Here is an 18,577-nt window from a genome sequence, read left to right as displayed (position 1 = left end):
TATAAATATTCTATGTACTTAAACGCATTCGACAACGAAACAACTCGCGTTGATCTCATCGACTAAAATGCTGTGTTTCTAACGAACTAACAAAATACACTTAGAAAAGGAACTGTACGTATACTCGCCGAGATCCTTCGGCTTCGGCTTCACGTCGACTATCCCGGTTATTACACGTTTAAAAAACACAGAGGGAAAATAGTTTCTAATTAATAAGACACTTGCTACGTTAAATATCCCGTTCAATAAAACGTTTATTACTTGAAACCATGGAAACAATGGTTACGCCAATGTTGAACCCATACCAAGTCCCCTTCCGCCAGGCAAATTAGCATTAAATTTCCTAATTAACCGGCAAAACGAAATTGAATAAAGTCAGGGTCGCTCGAACAACGTTTCAAGATTATTACAAATTGATTCTCCCGGTATGAAAGAGAAAAACAATCCCGCGGGAATAACGGGATTCGATTGAATTTCAAAAGGAAAAAATAAAATCTACCGGTGCAACGAGATGCATTCAAATCATTTAGTCGAACAATGCAGCAGCCGTAACGTGCCGGTATAAAAATTTAATAGCCTTTGAACGAATTACACGGAATCTGCATTTAACTTTTCCTGCCGACTGCAAAACTGCAACTCGTGCATCCCGTGCGATGACCTTTCGCTCTGCTGGCTTTCGTAATCGCATATTTCAATCTCACATACGTTCCACAGAGTGTATGCATTCTTTCTAGAACAGAGATGTAAAAAAGTAGGGACAAAAGTCATCTGGGCTCTTTCTATGGTAATACGTTGAAAAGGAGTGTGTATTTCTTTTAAACTTTCGTTTAACCATTACTCGCGAAATACTTGAATCCACCACTGTTGTTGACCGATTCGTGTACATTAACGGGTGAATCTCTCTTTTCGCAGAATTTAAAAGATTCGCAGAGTTAATTAGCAAGGTAGAGAAAAGGGAGCACACATAATAACCAATCTCATGATTTTATAAGGTCCGAAACAATAGAACCTTTTCGTAACAGGTCGAAGAGAAAAAGAGGAGATAATATGTGAGAAGAAACAAGGGGTAGAGGGTGGAGGAGTAAAAGAGAAGGAAAGAGCTCGGAACCGCGTTGATCACGTAACCGCGGGAATAAGGGATAAAGCGCACAAACGTCATTGCCTCAGGCCCCGTTTCCATGGTTACCGTGAACTCAATATCCGCGATGCCCGGGGGTAGCAAAAGCCGCGGGCTGTCATCCCTCGAACCTGCCGAGCGGGAGAGCCCGACGCTTCGCTTCGACCGTCTCTCCATTTCTCTGCTCCTCTCTGTTTCTATACCCTTCTATTCTATCCCTCTCTTTATCTTTTCATCCATTCTACCGTATTGTTACTGTCATTTTTCTTTACAACCCTCATATTCTCTCTACAACCCCCTTTTTGTTTCTCTCCACAATTCTCTTCTTCTTGATATATGTATTTTTTTTTCTATTTATATGTAAATCTATTTTTCTTTGCCCTTTTTCTGTATAATTATTCTCTTCTCCTCGATGTTTAGTTTCTCATCCCCTTCCTGGTCTTCGAAATTCCGTATTCTTCTAAGCTTTTCATCGATTCCATCTTTGCAACAACCCTTTCTTCTTCGCTTCTCAATACCTCGTCGTCTTTCTCTTCTTCGTCTATGAACCCTCTTCCATCTTTCTCTTACGAGCTATTGCACATTTTACCTCCCAACCCCCCAGGGTTCTCGGTCTCTGTCGAGCTACGGCTTGATTATATTCCATTTCTGGATCGCCCGAGGGCCACCTCAGTCCCAGGTCCTTCAATACACGACACGAGGCGAAGTAGCCTTTGGCGTCAACACGGAAGACAGGCTTGAAATTCGAGGATACGCTACCATTGTCCGTACGAAGGCTTGATGAACGATATTTTCCACTAGACAATCCTCGGAAAAACTCGCAGACGTTTGCAACTTTGCAAAAACAATCGACGAATTTTCTTTTCTTTTTATTATACATATTTTATTCAAAAAGTGTTGCACTCAATTAACATAATCTGTTCTATTTTTCAACGAGTCTTTGTGTAAAATGAAAAAATTTCAAGAACTTAAATCAAACCTACACGTAACCAGGACGTATTTGGAAGGGGGACTGAACATGATTCATAAAGCAAGTACCATTTATGCGATTGCGATAAGAGACCAATCGTAAAGCGAGTATACTGATACTCGAGTAAATAGTTCAAGAGCATCTTTAAATAGAACATGTTAGGAACCATCTAGAAGGACAGTTTATGATACGCAATCGGAACAAGGCACCATTTCACGTATTTGCATTATATAATCTACATTTTATAATATTTTTTTCTTCTAAGTTTTATTTTTTTATAATATATATAATAATTCTTCGTTCCACGTAAAAATACAAGGCAAAAAAAGAAATAATCTTTATTCAAATATATTTAGTATTTTTTATCATTTAATTTTGCGAATACATTAACAGCCCGAAACTTTATAAATTTCATCCCTCTCGCGAGAAACTATAAAGAAGACGAAAATAGAACTCGATTCCTACCAATAGAAAATAGACGCATGATGGTACAAAAATCGCACTTTCTTTTCTTTTTAATTCTAAAACAAAAACTAAGAGTAAAGAATTCGGGCTATCTCTTTGGTGAAACTTATTCTCGTGTTTTTTTTTCTTTTTCTTTTTTTTTTTATTATCCTCTGGCTTACGACTTATCCAATTACAATTTGTAAAAATATCATAGATGCTGTACCAAAACTGCTATGTACCTTTAGTTTCTTTACATTCCTCTATTTTTATATTATTTATATTAATAATTTCCACTTAGTGGCAGTAAGGAGAACGTTATCATCTAACTTCGGAAACTTGCGGTCTTATTAGTAAATTTTTTTTCTTTTTCCAACCTTTTTTCTTTTTCTCATCGAATCCCGTATAAAAAAGAAACGACGCGATCATTGCAAAGAGGAACACGCAGCTAAGAAAAAACCTTATCCTTTTCATTCTCTCGTTTTTTCCTTTACATTGTGAAGTGCGCGGCCAAAAATGGTATGGTACATGTAAACGTTATTTATGTGCCATTCCCGATAAAAAGTATAGTTAGCGACTGAAAAACGAATTATTTACATGTACTCGGAACAACTTTGCTTCAACGATCCGCTTCTTCTTTCTTTCTCTTTTTTTTTTTTTTAATTTTCAGTGCTCTTTCCTAACGAAGAACTTACAATAAATTGCATTATACAATTAGAAGGCAAATTCGCTTCCCGGTGCACGCAATAACAAATTATATTTAACTGAGATCAGTATTGCAATGTACCCTTGCACCTGTTATACAATTTCTTTTTTTTTTTAAATCATCTTTTTTTGTTTGCTCTTCCATCACTTTGTACTGATTCGTCTCGCAAATTGAATCGGCGCTACAGATATTCAAAAAGATAACAGTGTATAGAGTTCAACTTAATATCTTTTTACATGGTTCGTCAGTCTTGTGCGCGTATTTTTATTATTATTTCAAAGATTGATATTTTGAACCGTTGAAGCAACTACGTTTCACGTAATTTGTAACTGAAACGTTACAGATATTCGCTTTCTATCACACACATTCTATCTCTCTCACTCGCTCCTTTTGTTCTCTTATTATTTACACTAACGAAGACTCACAGGTGTACGTGCCTCTGTAACTTATATATTTTTTTAATTTTATTTTAATTCCGCGAACGTCGGTGGTCAGGAAATTGCGTATCGTGCTCCCTAAAAAATATGGAAGCACGAAAATCATTGAAGAGTCATGGTTAATCCAGATTACCAGGATACTTGGTAAACTTTCTTCTTATAGTGGGTAATCTGAAGTAACCATCGTCTTGAGGATCATTTAAAAGAAAAAAAAAAAAAAAAAGAAAAAAAAGAAATTAAATAAATAGTATGCCTCGTTATTATATGTTATCATTTTCTTCTTTAAACTACGGCAGTATAATAGAAAAACTTCTATCATTGCCCCAACAAACTTATATCAAATTTATATATTATAGCTTATAAAAAACGTATGGCTTCCCATATCGGTATCTCGTGTAAAATGTTTAATACGTTCCAACATGAAAATTCAGTTTCTATATTTATATGTTGATGTTCATGAATGAACACAAATCATTCGAGATTCTGTATGATTAAATGCTATTACAGAATGAAGAGACTACTGTGAACAATCTAAAATGATGATGCACTAGAAATGAACGCTAAACGTAATAAATGATACATGCGTATATTCGTACGTATATACAGGTATATGTATGAATGTTCTCTATCGTTATGATAGGCATGTACAATGATGTTAATTTTGCAGGAATAATCTACATCGGGCACGTGTAATGTACGACGCTCATGCGATGAGCAAGTTAGGAAAGATCAATATCTTTTTTTTTTCACTTTTCTTTTTCCCTTTTCCTTTTGTTTCATCACTTCTGTACGATAATAGGCACCCACGTACATCTGCAGCAAATTCTTTTACATTATAAATCAGGTACACGCTTTGAATTATTATTTTTTTTTCTTTTTATCTTCTTCTTCAATTGATCATGCGAAGCACACTTTTTGTCTGAATATTAGCAAAAACTGCACCAATTCCAATGAGGAAGTATAAATAATTAAATTAACGTTAATCGAAAAAATATTCGTATTTCTTACTTTTGTAAATATTTCTTTAATAAAAAACGTAACAGCTAATTCTTTTATAAACACTGAAAATGTAGATTACAACATAATATACTGATAACAATTCCATCTTATGGTGGAGAGTAGCTATATTTTGTTGTACCAACATTGAAATTATCACTATTTAGTATTTTTTTTTTTTAGGTGTAAGATATTGTACAAATTATTCCATACTTTTTGGACAGTGTGCTCACAGTATTATTTTTTTTCCTTTTTTTTTTCCTGTTTCTTTCATTACATTATAATTTGCAAAAATACGATTTACTATATATTAACAAAACCTGCACTCTTTACACTAGCGCTACAGTGTCCAAAAGTATAGGTCAAGTGTTACAATGCAGCAGGCATATACATAAATGACAATGTACAATTATTCATTCCACATACGTACACGCACCATATAACAATACTTATATATGGCCTCACAACACCCTTACCACATAGACTACCCAGACTGATCATCAAGCATGTGCTCATACACATTGCTCTCCTCAATGATGCGATTTCGTGTTGAAAAATAAAGAACAATCTATTATATTACATTTAAAAAATCTTCAGTCATTTACAGTAGGGAAGCTTATCGACATGGTAGAAATAATCTTATTTTGAATGTATGTGGAATCTCGACGTGATTCGCAATGAATTTCATCGTATGCAACTTATGAAACACTGTACAACGCAACGTACACTAACGTTACATGATCGATCAAGGTCCATTGAGGCCAGCTCACACAAGACCGTATAGGTTGGGCGCCAAATATCGGGCGGGTCACTCAAGTTCCTGCCCTTCACAGAACATCACTTCAAGTATGATTTATACAGCATTGTGCTCCTACACGTTTCTTTCTCTTGTTCAAGAAGGAACAACAAGTCTCTAAAGTTCACCCTTTTCAAACGTGGTCTCATTGGCATTTGTCTATTTATCCCCGTCGCTGAAGCGTTCAAACCGACATTACTTCCTGGACTACTGGCCGAACCCCCTACATCGAGTTTAGGCTTCTTACGTGGACCAATCGCTTGTAACGCTGTCAAGTTAGCTTCTCTTTGCCTTAGTTCCTCCATTTCCGCACGTTGCATCTATGAAATGTTAATCATATAATTACACATGGTTACGTAGCAGCACTTCTTTCATGTAGATTTACGATGATACCTCTTTTGCTTTCGCCTTAAGTTTAGCTTGCTCCGGATCTTCTGTTTTCGCGCGACTTTTTGCAGCGCGCAGAAGTAACTCTCTTTCTTGTTCTTCGTGTCTTCTACGTTCGACTTTATCCAAGTCTTCTAAGAACTTTAACTGTGCTCTGACATCTTGCGTTACTTCGTACCGTGGATCTACCTATAAGCGATACGTATCATTCGCTTTACAATTGTTTAGGTTCCATATTAATTGGGTTTATTATAGTTTTTATACTGCACCTTTATCAAGTCTATCCTGTGCTCGGCAATAACCGCTAATTTTTCTACTAAATTCTTTAACCTTTCTTGTGCGGCGTGCGATATCAACGCTGCAACTTCTTGATTAGGTTCTTCTAATCCATAATTAGAAACTAAGAAACCATAAAGTGGTTTAAGTATTATACTACATATACATCGTGCATTTAAATTATGAGACTGATATAAGTAAATACCAATTTGTTTAATTCTTTGTTGCAAAGGCGTCATGTGTAAAAACACTTCGTCTTTACAGGATCTTATTTGTGTCCCAACAAATTCTGTAGAACCAAGAATCCTTTGCGATTCCTCGGCAAGGTTGACCCCACCCATAGCCGCGACATCATTGATATCGTCATCTCCCCTATTTTACAGAAATATCCATGCGTGTGTATGCGAATTAAAAACTTTATACACGCAAAAAATAATTACATACGTATATCCCGCAGACGAAAATGTCTTCTTTTCTTTTTCTTTAATAACTGGCTTTGGAACAAAAGAAGGCACTACGGCTTTATTAACAGTAGTGGTTGTATTGATTGTTTTTCCCTGTGTTGTAGTTGTCACTGTCTTAACAACAGTTGTTGCAATAGGTGGTTTTTGAACCGTAGGAACAGTAGGTCGAATACCAGTTACCGCTACCGTTGACTTTACAGTATACGCTGAAGGACTCCGAACTACTGTTGTAACCGGTCGCATCTAGAATAAACCCAATATGTCTATGTGCGATAAAAATGAAAATGAAAAATCAATTTCAAATTATTTTATTGAAATACTAAGTAGGGAATAAAATATAGAATGATTACTAAGTGCCAAGGATTATAATTCACTATTATTATGGAGACTATATTACAGAATTCAAAATTATAATGTTAAAAGCAATAAAATAAAAATTGCACTATCTTACCAGCCTCTGTTGAACTGGCTGAGGAGGTCGAGGGACTGTGGTTGTAGCTGCAGGTAGTGGAGTCATTACCCTTACTTGTGTAGTGGCAGTAGCTGCAGTTACAGGAATTGTTGCTGCCGCCACAGCAACAGTTGGTCTAAGCTGATTCTGCTACATTATATTATACAATACATTATGATATACATAGCAAAAGTTACAGATACGAATAGTACGAAGCATAGTACGAATTCTACTATTTACTACTGAACAAATAACACTTACCTGTGTTACTACGGGAGTAGCTGATGTTACAGGGAAAACAACATTGACTGGAGGTGATTTTATACCCTCTATAACCAATTCTTTCGTAACAAGTGATTGCCGTAAAAGTGGCAAACTCTTTTTGAGAAATCCAATCAAACATGGTTGAGGTGAAGCATTCAACAATCTTTCAAGTCTATCACAGAACTCTTCAGGTTCAACTTTAGAGTCAATTAATTCTTGTATCAAAGTTCGAACATGTCGCTCCACGGCTTTAGGTTCTCGACTAGATAACTCTAACAAGTTTGCTAAAAATCTACGGCACTTTTCTTTGGTATTATCGGTAGTTTGACGCTAAAAATGAAAAAGAAACAAAACTTGTATAAATATAAAATCATGAATTACTAAAATTTATATAAAACTGCATTTAGTAAATATCATAACACGTAGCATTTTAAATTTGATTTAATTAGATATATATAATACATACAGGTGCGGGTGTCTGAACTGTTTGAACAGTTGTAACAGGTGGGGTAGGTGTAGTTGTGGCAGCAGCAGTCACAGTAGCTGGAGTTGTAGTTGCTGTTGTAATAGTTGCAGCCACTGTCTGTATTTGATAAATAAACCATTGTTATAAGATTTTTTTGTTTGCAAAGCTGTTTAAAAACCGTTCAGTTACTAAATCAATTTATTCCAAAAGTTAAAAAATATTTATAAATTTATAATTTTAAAAATCTTTGCTTTAATTATAAAACTGCAATATCATTCAAAAGCAATTTGCAGCATTATAAAAAAAAAATATAAATAAATTTATATTATAATGAACAATTTTATTTATGCCATGCTTTCATCTTCAAAGCGAACATATCTATGTAGGTTTTATATTATCAACACTTCATTACTTAATAATTTTGTAACCTTTTCCTTTGTACAACCCCATTACTTTTATTGCATAACTCATCTGAATTAATATTTATTTATAACAAAAATTTTAGACAGAAAAAGATTACATTGCTTTATGTTCTGAAGCTCAGTATCACTAAAAGAACACAAAAAAATATACTAATAATAACAAATTTACTTCCCACATGCAATTTCATATCAAATGTCTAAAGAAATGTTTGCAGCATTCTGCTAATGAATTGTAATCTACATGTTTTTTCTATATGCATGCTGAACTTCAGATTTGTCAAACATAAAATCTACATTTCTATTATTTTTTTTCAACAAATTTTATTACTTCAAAATAAACAAACATACTCATATTCTTGTCATTCAGCAATTATAATTAGAATATAAATTAAAGACGCACTTGTACCTTGTACAGACTCGTAATTTTACTTAATTTGTTATTATTTAAACTATTTTTTATTGAGAAATATATGTACAATTGCCTTTGATTTATGTATTTAGTATGAGATAATGAGTATTCTACATGTATTAAGAAGACAGAATTTTATACAAGATTATTAATTATTAATTTGTATATTAAAGTAATCATATATAATCTCTATATAAAAATTGGATAGCAACATATTAGTGCATGATGAATTATTAGAATCATTGTAGATTGGCATAATCACTTTCTAGCTATGTTACGTAAATATCCTTCTGATTAAATCATTTATTTCTTTAATAAAAATGAAAATTAGTACAAGTTACATGAATATAAACTTAATTGCTTTTTATTATATCTGAAAATAAATTGTACTACAATACCCTTAACCAGTATAACATGCAGTGTGTGTAAGTGTGTGTGTGTGTGTGTGTATGTGATGAAGGCATTGAACTTAGTAAAATAATTGCACATTTTCAAAACTTCTACAATAAAGAGGCATCCCAAGAAATAAGCCAATAAGAAAATAAAACTCTTTATATACTACACAAGAACTTTCAGCCATTTATAACAACAGAATTTCATTTATAAGTACTTAAGCTATCAGTAAACCAAAACTTCCTTTTAGATATATCAAGATGATATTTATTAAATTATTTTTTTTTATAAAATAAGAAAGATATTGAAATTCAATAATAATTTATTGTAAAGAAAATTTCACAGAATTGAAACAACAAATTAATACAGAATAAAGAATATAACATAATACATAGCCTTACCAATAACACCATTCCAACTAATGGCACAAACTAAAAGTCTACTACAGCACTACATCGAGTCTTGTAAGAGGTATAAGAGTGCGTCACCTGAACAGATTTTCTTAAGGTGGCGAGTGGTGGGCCAGTGAACTGTGTATTCAGCCTACTTACAGCTGGCACTGAGGCTAAGCGGAAGGTAGTGCCTGGAGATGGTGCAGCAACCACTGCATTTCCTGCTATACTATTTGGTGTAACTGCAGTACCAGCAGGAGTACCTGCAGTTGGAGGTGGCCCTACCCTTAATAATTGATATTGCCCACTTTCTGTTTTTAGTAATATGTGACCTTGAGTTCCAGGTTGAAGACCATGTAATGTTTGTAATGTTATCTAAAAAAGTATAAATGAGCATTTTAATATCATAGAAAAGAATATGAAGATAAACAAATTATACAAGTTTAAATATATATACACATTTGTTTACAAAATATCTTACCCCTGGAGCTCCAGGTCTTGTTCCAAGCATATGTTGACCAATTACTACTCTTGGTGCAACCTGCTTTCCTGCTTGCTGTCCTGCCACCGGAGTGCCAGGACGCATTGTATTCACATTAAGAATTTGCACATTGCTGGGTACTATTGTAGATGTAACCCCAGCTTTACCCTGTAATGCTGTGCTGACAGCATTGCCAGCCACAGAAACAGGAACAGACATTGGAACAGAAACCATACCACTGGGTGCTACACTAGTCTTTATCACCAAAGCTGTACCTGTGGGCTTATTTACACTAGCCACTGTTTGACTACCGGTTTCACTAACAGAACCAACATTGGAAACATTTGATGTTGTCTGTAACACTGCTTGCGATGTTATTCCCAATGTACCATTGGCTAGTTGTCCAACAGTTTGTGCAGGAAAAGAAAGTTTATTATTGGCATTTGCTACCCCTGTCGTTGCTATTACTTGACCAACAGTTGGATAAATAATCTTGACAGGCTCATGTGGTTTAGTAAGGCTTGGTATATTTGTTGTTTGATTGCTGGTCACCTGGTTTGTAGTTACTTGATTGATATAAGCAGCAGGGGGGACTGCTGACTGTGTATGCTGTTGCTGCTGTTGTGTAGTAACCTGTGGCGCCACTGTGTTTGAGGTAACCACGTTTACAGGGTGAAGAGTACTCGCGGTAATAGACTTTGTTACTTCTTGAGTCATCAGACTATTCACTGTAGTAGCACCGCCACCGTTTGAAACCCCATGTTTCTGCGGCTGTACCGCGGTGATAGTGCCCCCGTTGGAAATACCACTGTTCACCTGATGATTCTGCTGGCTGACTGACGCAGAACTTACTTGATGACCAGACACAGCTGGCGTCGATGTTACCAGTTGCGTTTCAAGGGAGCCAACTATCGCGTTCACTGCGGATTCATCGACGTCCGTGCTCAGAGCTTCCTCCAGAAACTTAGCTGACGCCATTTTCTTCCAAGCTCCAACTGTAAACTGATCTGCGCATGCGCCTGTCGCAAATTGTTCCCATGGTGCATTGCCCCCCCTCCTAGCACAACTGAAAATTATACGCGCTCTTTCCTCTGTTTACTATCAGCCGATACATAAAGTTATTAATATTTCTCACCATTGTAAAAAATGGTATTAATCCCTTGTTACTTGAACGATGCTTTATCATACTCTTTGCTTTCTGTAGATTAGAGAAACGAATATCGCCATGTTACATGCAACGTCGGTCATTTATGTTATGGCTGTCAATACTTGGCATGCAAACACGTCACCCGCCAAAATGGCTATCTTAGAAGCTATAGATTCGTACACGATTTGTTTCTTTGACAACAATATCATATTGACATATAGGTCAGAAAATTATAAAAAATCTATAAAAATTTTCGATCCCTGAGAGCTCTGTAACATTTCTTCCTTTATAGAATACTATTAGTAACAGTTGCTTTAAACAATATGTGTTCCGTAACTCATCCTTTTCTTTTCCATTGCATTCATTTTCTTTCGTATTCCGCAATACATCCAAATTAGGCCATCGCTAAGTTGTAAACGAGACTAGATAATTTACTATCCGAAGATTGTGCCCTCTGCTGGCAATAAGAGGTTTTAAAAATGCAATGATTCTTTATTAAAACCATCTGTACTCTATGATATACTTAATGGAATAGAATTTAAATTTTTCCATAAAATGATATGACGATTTAACATTTGAAATTAAACATTTTATATTATGCATTTTTTTATATTTCTCAGATAACTTTCTATATTTTTATAATATATACACACTATCCATTTTAGTAGATGTTAAATGACTTACAAAATTGTTTTATCTTACATAATATAAAATATAAAGTTATAAATGTTACATTACAATATACACATCACATTTATAATTGAGAATACGATATTACATGTGTACATAATAATTTTGTTCACTTATCTACAAAAGAGATCTTCATATCGCGTTGGCTTATCAGTATTCTCAAGTTCCTTATTTCTCTTTTATACATTACTACGCATATTCTATATCGCAGTCACTTGTTCATTTCAAATTACCATTTAATAATTCAAATATATTCGTCATTTTATTAAACGAAATTATTTAAATTCTTAAATTAATATATAAATGCTAGGTAAAATTACATTGTTCTAGATTCTAGGCGAATAGAACTTTGTTCTAGAGTTGTGAATTTCATATATTTTAAAATATGAAAGAAATTTTGTTCATGGGGTTGATGACCAATGAGGCCAAGTTTGGATGATACTGAACAAAGCATCACCCGGACTTAAGGTCCGAGAGACTTGTCTGTGACCTAATAATTTATAATCCGGTGAAATTTTGCCATGTTCAACCCCTAATTCGATGACTCTTTGAGCGGCGTATAATTGATTTTTGGGTGGTATGACGGAATTAAATGTACCGATAAAGGAGATACCTATGCTTATATTATTGAATCCAAACGCATGCGATCCCATGTAATCCCAACTTCGACCAACGTACACGTATCCATCGCCTCCGACAAGAAAATTATACCCTATATCCGACCACTTTCTCGATTCAATGTGAAATGTTTGCGCGAAACGAACGTGAAATGTACATTCTGATTGCGTGGTACAGAACTCAGTTGCTGTATGACTAATGATCACATACGGTACCGGAAGTTTCATCTTCGTCAATTGTACCGAAGGTGGTTGAGCACCCCATTCGCTTCGTTCGACGAAACGAACATTCTTCACTTTATCACCTGCAACTTGAACATTACAATTAATTGATGCGTTTATATCTCTGCATTCCCTCGTGTAAAAAGTCACAAATATATTGTTGTCGAATTAACACCTGATGAGTTAGAAATTTGCGTAAATATAGAATTACCTCCGAGCGAGGAATCTGGTATTTCCGGGAAAATAGGAGCTGGTGGTGCAGTAGAATTACTTGTAAAGTGTACACTCACGGCGATCACAGTAATTACAAGGATTAAGGAAAGCGTACACATAAGTGCGGCGCATCTCCAGGTCCACAACCATTTTGTTACTGAAATAGTAAAGAAACATCAGTTAAAAATTGAAAACATATTAATTCATTTCTATATTTTTATAATATAATTCTATTAAGTAAAATGATTTATTATAATGTTCTACTTAAACAAGAAATATTAACCCTTTTGTAATAATGTTTGTTTTACGCTATCACTGTCTTCTGTGTTATAGTAGGGTATTGTTTTATTACGTTTACAGCCCAAAACATATCTGCAATCTATGCCAGAATAAAAAATACTTATTAAAAAAAAGTTGTTCAAGGTATCATTTATGTATTATATCGAACTATGAAAGTTTTGTACATCACGGTATTATATAAAAATAATTATCGTAAAGTACGTACCGTTTATTCTGGCATAACAATAGCGACAAGTAAAATAGTCAGATATATAAACCATTTCGTTATATTTACTCTACATAAATAACGAACTTAAAAAATAAGGATGAATAAATCCTTCTCGTGATTGACTACACTTGAGACTAAACACATTTCTCAATCTCTCGAGCACAGATTTCGTAATGGGATGTATCTACTTCCGGTCATATTTTATCGGATTTAATTAACAAATGCGCAGAGATAAAACTCAATGAATGAAGATAAAATCTCGAAGCAGACAGATTCGATAAAAAGAAATTAATTTATCAAATCCGAGAATTTCTTGAATGGTCGATTTAGATAAAGTATTGAATCACATTTGAAAATTAAAATTACATTTATTCTTCGAATGATCACCTTTGTCAATATTACGGCTCTGGGATAGTATCGAGCTATTAGCAGTCGAATCTTCCTTATTGTTAGCAGCCGATGAAGCAGAGCTATTGGCATCGTAAGTTTGTTCATTGTCGTCCTTAACATTACCGTTTTCCTGTACGGAGACCGGGTTGGTATAAACAAATTGTTTTATCGTCACCGGTCCCTTATAAAACGTCTTGTTACCGAGATGCACGTTACTCGAGTTCTTTACTCGCACGTCACCAAAATTTGATGCTTCGGCATTGGGCAACACCACGTTTCCATCGGCAGTGGACACTTGCTGGTGTTGCTGGTACACTGTAGGCACCGGTAAATCGGGTATCCATTCCCTTTCATCGGTGTCCGTCTCGTCTTCATCGTCCTCTTCTTCTACGTCACTGCACTGCGTAGAGGAACCGGCGAGGCTACCATTTCCGGCGACAACAACCGCAGTATCTTTGAGGGGGTGGGCAATTTCCTCGCGACAATCGTCGCTGTCCCGATTCTCGGTCGGGATGTTAATAACTTGATCCTGATCCTTCTGATACCGGTTTTCGTCCGGTGCTGTTTCCTGATGCTGTTGCACCAATGTCACCATGCCCATGCACTGCAGGAACAAAAATATTTGTTTCCTTTGTTTGCATCGTAAAGCGATTATCTACGGGATCCGTTCAACGAATAAAGAGTTAAAAGCAGGAAGCTTTTAATGCGATGAAAATCTCGTCAGATAGTACTTTTTATTCTCAAAATATTCTAAGTAATTAATACGAGAATTTTTTATCAGAAAATTCCTTATAATTTAGGCGAATTCGGGAGGGAAGTATTTTGTATTTTTCGCGAAAAACAAATATAACTTGTGTTTCTTTATCGCGCTAATCTTGTTTCTACAATATTTTGGAGAACTTGTTATCGTTAGATAAACCAAGGAATGCATTTAGAAAGTCATAGACCGAAGATCAATTCTGATAATAGGTCATGCCGTTAAAACGTTAATTCCAGTGTAATGACCCGAAATTCTTGAACTTTTATTTCCTGCTCGCCTCTGAACTGTTTCTGTTTATCGGGGACGATAAATCGAATCAATGGTATCGATCAAAAATTAATTCTTTTCCACTACCTTTGGTAGCCTCGGCTTATCAAGATAATAACAGATTACGATTTTCAATTGCTTAAACTGCCTATCGTACCATTCGGAGCCAAGAATATTAATCACGCTATTATAGGATCAAAGTTCATCGTACATTACGAAATTTACGCAATTGTGAATATTAAGTATACAAATGTATAAAACTCTAAGGTTTCGTAGTGATAAATATATATTAATAGATAGACCAAGAACGACGTCTAAAACAGATGATGATGATAATAAAAACAGAAAATCTATATATTATAATCAATGGTAAAACTGATTTCTAATTATAAAATTTGTCCAGAATTCTTTTTAAAAATATATATGATAAAATGAATCACATGGAATTACCTCGTATAAATCATCCTTTCTGTTGTACGCGGTCACTTTGTTAGCGCTTGATTATCATCAGCCTACAACATGGCGTCACGCTGGACAACTATCTTTCTTCGTCTCTGCTTGAAAACACGATTTCGTTACAAAGCAGAAATTATTTGAAAATTTAAAATTGCCAAGTTTTTCACACATACCACCGGATGCTTGCACGCGGTACACGAATTGCTGATTTAGAAAATGTCGTTCATGAGACACAGATTAACGGTACCATCATGATTCTACGACACTGTCGCAGATACTACTGCCGCGTCTGCCGAAGGTCGCAGTTAAAACTGGAACTTCCAAGCTAAACAAGTCTCGTGCTGATTAACGTAATCCGTAAAAAAAACATGTCACTAGGGAAAGAACGAAAGTTCCAAACACGTGTCCCACTAGGAGAGTCATGGGAAATGTAGCATCCTATGGATTTTTTCCACCGTACCCGTTGTCGTTTCACAAATGTACGTCACTGGTACGTGACGCGCGAGGAGTTTCACGAAGGACGTGGCTGTCTCTGACAGACGGTAGAAGGAGGAAATCTTCGGGGACTGGATACGTCACTTGTGGTAATATAAAAAAAAAAGAAATTCGGTGTTGAAAAGTTCACGCCTCGTTATGAGTCGACGACGATTTCTCCGATGAACGAGCGTCGTACGATAAAAAGCGCGGTCACAATCGAATTAAACCGTCGATGCAGTAAAATACTATGGTGCATATCAATATTATCTCTTCACGATTCGTCGCTGTGACGAACTGTCGGTGCTTGGTCGAACAGGCTGGGAAGTCGAGTGCAATCCCACTCTGAGCTTTTCCTTCGTTGTATGTAAATGGAAATTATTGTAACTCGTGCTGTACACGGGCATTAGCTTAATCTATGCTTCAACGCTGATTAATATGGTTTAAGCGATTTTACTTGTTCGTGGAAATTATTTTGTTACACTTTATGCAACGAGATAGCGATAAGCAGTGACAGTAGTTTGTATGGATGGTCTAGCTGGATTTTAGACAGAATAGATTTTCATGTTATTTCATTAATTTATGAGTAAAAAAATATGTTAATTGGTTAGATCTTATTTACCATACTTATGTATTTTAATATCCAATGTTTTCAGCTTCTAGATTCCGTAATATCTGCTAATTCTACGAATACACACTCGAGCTGATAAGAACATTTACGTTGCATTGAAATGTATCAATTCGTATATAGTGTGCAAGTATTAATTATTGAATATGGCCTGTGTTTTACACGTTATGAAAATTTTGGCTAAAAAATTATTAAATATATAAATTGGAAGAGAATTGAATTCAAAACATTGGAAGATTTTCTTTGAATCATTTTATTAGACACAAATAAAAATTTGATTGGAATTATACACTTTTCTTGACATTAAAAATTTTCATGAGTCGAGGCCCATAAGGAAAGATGAAATTATAAATAAAAGGAATGACTAGCCGAGGCCCATCAGAGGGATAAAGTCATAAATTTCATCTCCATTATGAACGTATTCAATAAGTTAAGTCACCGACGAGATACTGTTAAAGACTGTCATTAATTAAAACAAGTAAACTATAAAAACCATTAAAATTGTTACGCGACAACTTACCGATTGTCGGAGGATCGATCGAAAAGAAGGCACTTACTGACTGTCGGCGAATCGATCGATAAGTCGACAACTTACTGACTGTCCAAGGATAGTCGATAAGTCGGTAACGTGCCAACTTCCAAGGGATCGATCGATAAGTCGTGAAGTAGTTTCCGCCGTTTTTGTATAGATGGCGCTAAGGTGGAAAATGAAACTGCATTACACCTTCTCATTACATAAGGTCCTAGAGTCCTCCTTTAGCGCCAGTTTCGATTGCCGTGGGGTTTTAGTCAGTAAGAATCTGACACTCCCCCGCCGCCCTCCCACAGGGGTCGGTGGGGGGTCTTATGCAAGATTTCCCCACGTAAAAAAAAAAAAAAAAAAAATTCACAAAATATTTTTGCCCTCTAGCGGCAAAAATGTCAACTAAATTTCAAATGTCGAGTCAGCGCCCTCTGGTGATAAAAAAAGGAACGAATCTTTTCTTAGTTTTAGGCCCTCTAGCGGCAAAAATGTCAACTAAATTTCAAATGTCGAGTCAGCGCCCTCTGGTGATAAAAAAAGGAACGAATCTTTTCTTAGTTTTAGGCCCTCTAGCGGCAAAAATGTCAACTAAATTTCAAATGTCGAGTCAGCGCCCTCTGGTGATAAAAAAAGGAACCAATCTTTTCTTAGTTTTAGGCCCTCTAGCGGCAAAAATGTCAACTAAATTTCAAATGTCGAATCAGCGCCCTCTGGTGATAAAAAAAGGAACTAATCTTTTCTTAGTTTTAGGCCCTCTAGCGGCAAAAATGTCAACTAAATTTCAAATGTCGAATCAGCGCCCTCTGGTGATAAAAAAAGGAACTAATCTTTTCTTAGTTTTAGGCCCTCTAGCGGCAAAAATGTCAACTAAATTTCAAATGTCGAATCAGCGCCCTCTAATAGTAAAAAAATGAACCATACTTTTCATAAGTTTTGGCCCTCTAGTAATTGGGTAAATTAAATAATAACTCAGTTGCGTTTTTAAAACGATTTATTTGCCAATACGCTTGAAGTGAATACAAGTGTATGTTACAAGTATTTTAATAATGTGTATAGTTTATTTGTTTTAATTAATTTATAAAAAATGGATTCAGAGGGGGTAGAAATTGTGCGTTTTCAGTAGTTTGTGCGAGGTGTGGTAAAAAAGGGACTGGCAAAACAGGCAAGATGTCATCTGGGGGTGTTTGGGACCCCTTAGACCATAACCTCTCGAAAACAAAAGCATGTCCAGTCTTGTTGGACTGGAGCGTGGACAATGGACAAACCATATTACTGCCTGTAATCACGGGTTTTTCACATTCAGGTGATAGAGTGCACTGCTTGAATATTCTACTCTTGATTCAATGTTTAAATTTGTATCATTATTGACAAAATATTAATATGAGTACATAATTATTTTTTTATCTACATGTACACTTTAACTATTTCTTAAAATATATTGAAATTAGTATTTTGAATAATAGAAGTACTTGAAATTAAACTATATTAATTAAAGTTAGGAAATAATATTGAAAGAAGTATTATACTATAAAGAACTCGAAGTTAAGTATAATCTAAAATTAAATTTAAATCATCATCGTCTCAGTCGTTGGCTGTTTAAGGGTTAATGAAAGCACATTAGGTTTATAGCATACATAAGTTACTTTCATGAATCGATTAATGAAGCTCTATTACTTGCTAAAGCAAAATGATCTAACTGCATCGTCATCAAAGTTTTTATTTGATATAGACACTTCCTTCATGTTTTCATTGATAATAACTCTAAGTAATAATGCAGGAAATTAAATAATAACCGTAAAACATGTTATAGT

General features: G+C 35.2%; 2 protein-coding genes across 7 annotated transcripts; both read right to left on the bottom strand.

Moving 5' to 3' along the window:
- Nucleotides 1-2,400: 2,400 nt before the first annotated feature.
- LOC114874514 (transcription initiation factor TFIID subunit 4) lies at nt 2,401-11,524 on the bottom strand. Of its 4 annotated transcripts, XM_029183859.2 has the most exons (11): nt 11,007-11,524; nt 9,872-10,937; nt 9,487-9,765; nt 7,775-7,891; nt 7,306-7,638; nt 7,045-7,194; nt 6,574-6,836; nt 6,335-6,501; nt 6,123-6,253; nt 5,860-6,042; nt 2,401-5,786 (listed from the first exon to the last, which is right to left on the bottom strand). In XM_029183859.2, exons 2-11 carry the CDS (start codon nt 10,847-10,849, stop codon nt 5,508-5,510), a joined length of 2,880 nt encoding a protein of 959 aa, XP_029039692.1. In that variant the 5' UTR covers nt 10,850-10,937; nt 11,007-11,524; the 3' UTR covers nt 2,401-5,507. The 4 variants fall into 4 exon arrangements, with proteins under 4 accessions (XP_029039692.1, XP_029039682.1, XP_029039701.1 ...); XM_029183849.2 differs by having other exon boundaries at nt 9,872-11,524; XM_029183868.2 differs by having other exon boundaries at nt 7,045-7,191; nt 9,872-11,524.
- Nucleotides 11,525-11,684: 160 nt separating this feature from the next.
- LOC114874529 (peptidoglycan-recognition protein LC-like) lies at nt 11,685-16,119 on the bottom strand. 3 transcript variants are annotated; one of them, XM_029183899.2, is made up of 5 exons: nt 15,315-16,119; nt 15,136-15,242; nt 13,656-14,262; nt 12,759-12,917; nt 11,685-12,636 (listed from the first exon to the last, which is right to left on the bottom strand). In XM_029183899.2, the coding sequence occupies exons 3-5, from the start codon at nt 14,257-14,259 to the stop codon at nt 12,110-12,112; spliced, it is 1,290 nt and encodes a 429-aa protein (XP_029039732.2). In that variant the 5' UTR covers nt 14,260-14,262; nt 15,136-15,242; nt 15,315-16,119; the 3' UTR covers nt 11,685-12,109. The 3 variants fall into 3 exon arrangements, with proteins under 3 accessions (XP_029039732.2, XP_029039724.2, XP_029039739.2); XM_029183891.2 differs by having other exon boundaries at nt 15,136-15,239; XM_029183906.2 differs by having other exon boundaries at nt 11,685-12,630; nt 15,136-15,239; nt 15,315-16,117.
- Between the last annotated feature and the right edge of the window lie 2,458 nt (nt 16,120-18,577).

Source organism: Osmia bicornis, chromosome 5 (genome assembly GCF_907164935.1).
Source record: "Osmia bicornis bicornis chromosome 5, iOsmBic2.1, whole genome shotgun sequence".
NCBI lineage: Eukaryota > Metazoa > Arthropoda > Insecta > Hymenoptera > Megachilidae > Osmia > Osmia bicornis.
The sequence above is the reverse complement of the archived record's forward strand: the minus strand, read 5'-3'. Positions and strand labels throughout refer to the sequence as shown.

Bases quoted from the DNA above. Each gene is read 5' to 3' on its own strand.
- LOC114874529 (XM_029183899.2), bottom strand. From the start codon at position 14,259: ATGGGCATGGTGACATTGGTGCAACAGCATCAGGAAACAGCACCGGAC. The intron at 12,918-13,655 runs GTGATCATTCGA...TTACTATTTCAG, and splicing joins GAGCCGTAATATTGACAAAG to TAACAAAATGGTTGTGGACC. The intron at 12,637-12,758 runs GTAATTCTATAT...GTAATGTTCAAG, and splicing joins ACCAGATTCCTCGCTCGGAG to TTGCAGGTGATAAAGTGAAG.
- LOC114874514 (XM_029183849.2), bottom strand. From the start codon at position 10,849: ATGGCGTCAGCTAAGTTTCTGGAGGAAGCTCTGAGCACGGACGTCGAT. The intron at 6,837-7,044 runs GTAAGATAGTGC...GGTTTATTCTAG, and splicing joins AGCCAGTTCAACAGAGGCTG to ATGCGACCGGTTACAACAGT. The intron at 6,043-6,122 runs GTGCAGTATAAA...TATCGCTTATAG, and splicing joins ACAGGATAGACTTGATAAAG to GTAGATCCACGGTACGAAGT.